Source organism: Notothenia coriiceps, unplaced genomic scaffold (genome assembly GCF_000735185.1).
Source record: "Notothenia coriiceps isolate Sejong01 unplaced genomic scaffold, NC01 NC01_scaffold00004153, whole genome shotgun sequence".
Taxonomy (NCBI): domain Eukaryota; kingdom Metazoa; phylum Chordata; class Actinopteri; order Perciformes; family Nototheniidae; genus Notothenia; species Notothenia coriiceps.
This window is the reverse complement of record NW_011336854.1, coordinates 5845-13332: the sequence shown is the minus strand read 5'-3', so window position 1 is coordinate 13332 and position 7488 is coordinate 5845. Positions and strand designations below refer to the sequence as shown.

Below are 7488 nucleotides of genomic sequence, written 5' to 3'. Positions count from 1 at the left end.
CTGGTTTTGGGACGCGTCTCTCTCCTCCTCTTCACACACCACACTTTTCGCGGCTCACATACTTACAGCCAATCAGCTCTGAATGATGTGAGATGACGTGTGGTGGGGATGGCAACTCTCTGCCCCTATGGGCATTATTTTTTTGCCACACACATTAAATAGGACAATACTCTGAGCATGCGCAGTGTAGTTTTTACAGTCACCGCTCACTTAGACAGTGAGAGGGAGGGCATGATCGGGTTTTGTCCCACATGGCTCTAAACAGCTCAATAGGCACACACTGTAGACACTAATTAGAAGAACACAGACTAAAACAGCAATGAGACGAATCAGATGATTAAACATGATCTTAGAATATATTTTGTATATTCTTTAATTTATTTGTTGCATTTTTTTGTAATCATTATTTGTAATACTTTCTGCTGACACTAGGTGGGGCTGTGCCCCACCTAGTGTCAGCAGAATTTAAGCTTTGTTAGTTCCAGGTTTAATAAGTTCATTTCAATACGTTTTGCAATAAACATTGAACCAGTCCGGCCCTCGACTAGTACCGATTTTTTTATTTTGGCCCACTGTGTAACTGTGTAAGAACTTTTGAATGTAGCATGTAACGACTGTAAAGTTGGAAGTAAAGTCGTCCCATTTCTTCCATTTCATTTTGACAGAGCAACACGACTAGCGCTTCAATACAATCGGCCATTGTTGTTGTTGTCGATGTGAGGGGTTTCCGCGCGGTTTGGCTTTATGAAGCAGGCACGCAAACGGTTACGTCATGACGCAATGACGCAGCACCAGTCGGGCTCTGAGCAGTGTGAACAGAGCGGGAGCTGAACCAAAGAACCAGTTCCGAACCAGAAAAAGGGAAAAGCCTTGGTGTGAAAGGGGTATTTGAGATAGCAATTTCACTTTTAAAAATAAGTCCTATTACCTACTACAATAAGAGCATGTGATGTCAGAAAACTTAATGAATAAAAAAATCGATATATTTGGATTAATCACAACTTGATTCGATGTGTTAAGTGCTGACTTACAGGAGGGGAAGCCACCTCCAAAGAACATGTTGAAGAGGTCCTCAGGAGTGATGTCGGCCTCGAAGCCCCGGTGGAAGTCGAAGCCCCCCCCTCCCCCTCCTCCATGAGAGTTACCCGGGCTGCTGGGCTCCTCTCCTCCCGTCAGGTCGTACTGCCGTCGTTTGTCTGGGTTACTGAGCACTGCGTATGAATTACCAATCTCTAGAATAGGACACATTCCAGAATGAAGGAGGGAAAGTTATGGACACGTTTGTAGGTGTTGTAATCAAATGATTAGATAATATTTGTATATCCCACACAAGCTAGATTTCACAAAGATTAGAATAGATCAGGAAAAGAGAATGATTTACTTTTAAAGGCCTCTGTCGCTCCAGGTGCATGGTTTTTGTCTGGATGGAACTTGAGCGCTAGTTTCCTGTAGGCCTTCTTTAGCTCATCCTCATTGACTTCTTTATTGACACCCAGCACTTCATAGTAGTCCTTACACCGCTTTATTCTGAAAGAGATTGACAGAGAGTGAAGAAGCTGAATCCAGTGGATCGTTTTCTACCATTCTCGAGAGGTTATCTTTGTGTTAAATGATCTTTCCATGAACGTCAATCATGCATGAAATCAATCACACAATTGAACAACTGCCTATAGTAGAAATAATAAACACAATTATTCAGCTGTTATCAGATAAAACTATTCACATGTGTTAAAACAGAACAAAAAATCAAATAGTTTGTATCATTTGCTAGATCCTTCATTTGGACACTCATCAAATAATACAAGTCGGCAATGTTAATATATCATCTATTCGACTATCGCTGAATCATGGAGTGAGACCACTAATGAGGTCACAAGGGAGACGTTTTTGAACACAACCTGTCTTTCTTAGAAGACATGATGCCATTTTTAAACCATGAAGATTTCCCAAAGGATTTAGTATAAAACACGAGAGATTACAGTGATTGCATAAGTTTAAAAAGGTGCATTACACTGCAGCTTTCTAAGATCTAATCAAAGGCTGTGGGTAAAATGTGCACCTGTCTCTGTCTAGTCCGATCTCATGGTCTAACATTTGAGCATGTAATGGTTACCTGTAATCTAGTTCACAGTGCTAAATGTCTCTCACTTCATCCTCTCATTGGCTGATGGGTTCCCATGACAATTAGCTGTGTGTGCACAACACTGCAGAGACTACAGTATCCTCCTGCAGCCACGGATGACAGGTCTAACTCAGCATGATAGAAACAGTACTGCCGACACAGGGCGAATGGTAGGAAAGCACCAAAATAGGAAGAGGATAGATAACAGCATATCGGTGGGAAAAGTAGTATAGCATGAAAGGGAAGTAAATCTTAAAATCCTCACTTTTGCACACCTTCCACCTGCTCTTTGGTGAAGGCTTTAAGGTCTCCTCCTCCGGACTCTTGGCCGTCCCTCTCCGGCTGAGCTCCGGTGCTTTCTGAGCCGTCTGCTGTCCTCCTGCGAAATGCACCGTTACCTGCTGAGCTCCCATTCTTAGTTAATGCGTCCAACAAAGCTGAAAAAGAGAGGAAGAGGCTTAAGATTAAATAAATAACAGTATAAGCTTCAGTATCTTACAAGGGTCAAAGCTTTTGAGAACAATTTTGATACAAAACTGTTTTATATAACCTATTTTTTGCATGCAGCATTGTGCAGAAACTACAGTACTACAGTTACTAACAATTTAAGTATTTTCAATTAGCCCTAACTTAGTAAGATGACATTCAATGTTGTACTGTTGTCATTTAGTAAAAAGGCCAGATCAGATAGCTCTCGATTTAAATCAGAATAAATGAACAAATACTGGATTCAATCACTCAACAAAGAAGCTTACGAGTGCACAAAGAGAGAAGATGTGACTACATTTAAACTAACAGTCTTACTAAAGCTCAATGTTGAGGACCGATCCCATGTGACTATTGGGGTGCAGAACAAAGGGCATGATGATTATCAGTGGGCCAGATTTAACATTCCAAAGCTGCCATTCTTCCTGTACTTTACACATGACAAAATGTATTTCATTCAATCATACAGTTCACTTATAAACAGAAGAATGACCACTGAAGTCAATTAAGTGATCAAAAAAGGTTTAAAAAGCGCAAATTTGCAATGGTATTAATGAATTCACAGTTCACACACGTCACAAACACATGACATCCATGACACATGTCTGCCACCAAGGGGGAATTTTTGTGAACTGACCGACAGACAGTGCGTGCCATAGAGCTTCTGTCCAGCAGCTTATCAAATCACATCTTCCAATGACTAAAAGTGTCATCCTCCTCGCACATTACAGATTTCCAAATGTTATCACAATAAATAAACCGGAAAGGAGAAGCATTGTCGTACAACAATCACAGGTTTGACCTTTAAATGTAACAACGGTGACCTAGCGTACAGTGCCTACTGTTTGCAGACACAGCTTTGTCTCCAAAATCATTGAAATCCAGTTGATAATTTTCAAACAGCAGGAAGCCAAGTGAACATCACTTCATGATCAATAAAATGACATTTTACAGATGAGCTACACTGCAGGCCTCGATGGGATCCCTTTGACACCTCCTAGACATACAAACTAAACGAACCGCCCTAGGGAGACTCATTGAGATGAGTTTAATAGTTTAGTTTTAATATCAAATATGTCCACTGTACCTTAATGCAAGGTATGGAGAAGACTTTCAATTCATGAAGAATGCCAATTTGAAATCTATCCTGTATTTAATTCACAATGTCACAGAGGCCTTGATTATCCATGTAAGATATATGGTAATGGTGATGGAGAGATACAAACTCAAAGACAGCACATCAACATCCTAATGATGTGTCTCCCAAATGCTTTTCACTGTTATAATGTTGCTTATTGTTTGCCAATGCATTATTCATCATTATGCACCCAGTCACGTGTAACATAAGCTCACAACTGCTGCCTTTTTCACAACTAATCCATCCTTCCTTCCCATAGCACTACGGGCTACTTAACATCTTGAGATTGACAACAATGTCATTGTATTTTTGTGATACAAATTCTATAGCTTTTCTCATGCTGAATTGTTATTTTTGTAGGTGACGCAAAAACAGAAAACTGTTTAGTAAACCGAGCCGATAACCAGCTTACTGATGCCAGATAACCCAAAGACAGTATGACAAATATGAAAATGCTTCGTGCCTGTGTACGGCTGCCCTGATCTAAACTGCCATGAGGAATGTGGGACTACAGGTGCTGTGTTAACCTGCCTTTTATCAATCAACTCTTTACATGGGTTGCCATGGATTGCAACACAAAGATGTGACCCCCATGTCACTCAATAACAGATGGATGCACATGTAAACCCTCTCTGAGACTCACAGACTTTTAGTGCCAGAGGTGCCAAGCAGTTATCCTTTATTATAAAATAGCTAAGGTTTTTGTCTTGATGATTACTTAAACCAACAATGTTATTTTGCCATAACAGGTCGGTGTGTCTGTTTGCAGCACAAAAACAAAGAATGAGTAATTACTAGGGTACCCACACAGTCCCCTTACTTTAATGATCTATTCAATACACACCTAACTGTAGGTATATCCCTATATATGCACATTTAATTAAGCTTCAGCCACAGTATACCCCATCCTGTTTCGGCCTTTTTGTTTACAACTTATGTTAATGTCAGGCTATTTTATTTTGGACATCTTGTGTTATCAAACATGCTTGTGATGCACTTCACTTTACATTTAGAGCACATGTGGAAAGTAAAAGTCCTTGAGGATTTGCTCATCCGTGGCCATATGTGTGCTATTGAGTGTTATTGCGTTTTTTTCAAGGTCCAGCCTTGGACAGCTAGTTATCCATTAGCTTAGCTTCGGAGCTGTCATTGGTGCAGATTCATACTATTGCAGACAAAGGTGACGGTTGGACATTTAACTGACGCATTATACATTTACAACACAGGAGCTCCATATCAACCATGTTCATGATTATCTACCCTATTGAACAGTCACTCAAAACACAACATAGTAAAGAACTAAGTTGTTAATGTTTGTTACACCTTTGTCAGTGCCATCCGTACTGTACATAACCCTTGTTTACGGGTTTTGTCGCTGACAGTGGTGTGTCCGGGATTAGCCTACATTTCGGGTCAATCGTTCAATTAAAGGATTGGCAGTCGGCTGACTAGCATTAGCATGTAGTCCTGGCCGTGATTCCATCTCTCTCCATGCTCCACTTGTCTATCCTGCACCCAAATCTTTACGAGCCTACAACCTTTACACCACAGCATATGCAACACCGGCCGAATTACTTCAAGTGAAAATGAAATGACAGCTATACAAAATGCTTTAAAGGTCAGCTAGTATTCAAGACACTGCAATGAATGACAGCTAGCTTCAACCACTGAGTCAAGGATGGCTCGATCTGGGATTGTATAACCATTAGCCTTAGTGGTTATTTAACAGTGATTGTCTTTTAGCTCCAATAAATACAGGCTTATTCACCATATTTCCCCATATATAACCCCAATTAACAGCGCTAGCAAGGTTAGCCTTCACATCGCTAGGCCCACAACTAAGCTAACGCTAACTCGACGTGTTTTTCTCCATTTCACCGTCTTAAAAGGCATAGTTTATTCTAGTTTACCATTAATTTATCTTACAGGTATTGGGTATACAATACTAAGTAGGTGACCTGTTATAAGCCTAAACCGTTACTGATGTTAACACACGTCAGCTTTACTAGCTAGCCCTTGGTCATTAGCTTAGCCCCGGACGATCATCCACTCCTACCTTTTGCTCTGGTAGTTGGATAAAGCTTCTCTGCTTTGTTGAGAAACTTCAACGCTTTCTCTTTATCTCCGACGTTAAGGGATTTGGTCGCTATATTAATACATTTTTCAGCTTCGTCTCTGTTTCCTTCCATCTTCATCCCTCTTCCTCCTCTGGCAGAGTCAGCTGATCATCTCATTAAACCACGTGGTCACCAGCACTGACAGCAGCAGTCAAAGCAATGCAAGTGAAAGATTTGTGGGATTTAATCATTTGTGACCTTGTTTCCCCTTATGTGTATGAAGTAAATGTTTTGAGGGGGCCTGACCCCTGAATAGACAACCACTGTGACTGGACTAAACTATCTTTATCTAAAGGCCTACAATCTATTAATGTGATGTATAATAATCAGTGGTGGAGTATTCAGATGCTTTAGTTGAGTAAAAGTACCAATACAATATTGTCAAAATACTTCATTACAGGTACAAGTCCTGTATTCCAATATCTTAAGTAAAAGTACAAAAGTATTATCATATACATGTATTTAAAGTGTACAAAGTAAAAGTAATCATTGTTCAGGCTGCAGCTAAATCAACTAAAAATGATAATGATACTTATTGGTTTAATGTATGTTCAATTTCAACAATCATCAACTCTGGAATCAATATGATCAGTATTGTGCATTTTACAAAGAAAGTTTGCATTATGATTTTTATGAATTGTATAAATTGAACTTTGAAATTTGATTACAAATTCACTTTTATTAATTTAATTGTGAAAACCCTGAGAGAAATATTTGTTAAAATACTATTTAGAGAAGGGAAGGTAAAACAATCTTAACAGGTTAATATAATACTTTTTTACTATAGTGTATGTTTCGGTAAGAACATTCCAATACAGTCGGAAAATACGATATAAAAATGTACGGTTCTTTTACTAGATATGTGTAATTTAGATATGGTACAAAATATATATGGACAAAGTTTTGGGGGGAAAACATACAACATTTCAAAACTGTTCCAACCTGACTTTGCACCAATTCGATAGAATGGCCCATATACCTGATGTACATTCATGATCACCCTAGCTAGCAAGAAGATACAGGAATGGAAACACGTTTAATCGATTTATTGTTTCATCATATACACCTAGGTATATTCTACAGTCCACCATTTTTACCATAAAACCAAAAATTGTATTTGCAGACGTTATTAATATATTGCTCCTTTCTAGTAAAGGCTTCATTTTGTATTTGGAGTTCAGTGAGGAAATCGACACCTGGCATTCGCCTTCTTTTTTGTCTCCATTACAGTACATAATTGAATTCATAAGCTTTATTTAGCAAAGTTATTTACAAGGGAAAGTGTTTTCTGAAGAACATGGCTGCACTGTACCCGAGCGTATAGCATTTAATAATTAACATCCTTAAAATATTGACACATGAAAAATAAAAAAACAGACAAGTCTCAAGCTGGACATTAAATACCGGAGTTTTCTAAGAGCAACATTTTTTAAATCAATTTAAAACACAGCAGTTTTCTTCATGCCCAGCCCAATACATCTAAATGTGTCATTCTATAGCAGGGGTGTCAAACTCATTTCATCACGGGCCACATTAGCATTATGGTCGCACTCAAAGGGCCGGTTGTAACTTTAAGACTATATAAAAATACATGTATAAATATTTAATTATATAAGAATAATGTA

The 7488-nt window shown here is 38.9% G+C and overlaps 1 protein-coding gene across 1 annotated transcript; it reads right to left on the bottom strand.

The window, feature by feature from the left end:
* Positions 1 to 909: 909 nt before the first annotated feature.
* Positions 910 to 5995, bottom strand: LOC104942120 (dnaJ homolog subfamily B member 14-like). The gene is made up of 4 exons (XM_010767318.1): positions 5803 to 5995; positions 2388 to 2559; positions 1382 to 1527; positions 910 to 1232 (listed from the first exon to the last, which is right to left on the bottom strand). Exons 1-4 carry the CDS (start codon positions 5939 to 5941, stop codon positions 925 to 927), a joined length of 765 nt encoding a protein of 254 aa, XP_010765620.1. The 5' UTR covers positions 5942 to 5995; the 3' UTR covers positions 910 to 924.
* Between the last annotated feature and the right edge of the window lie 1493 nt (positions 5996 to 7488).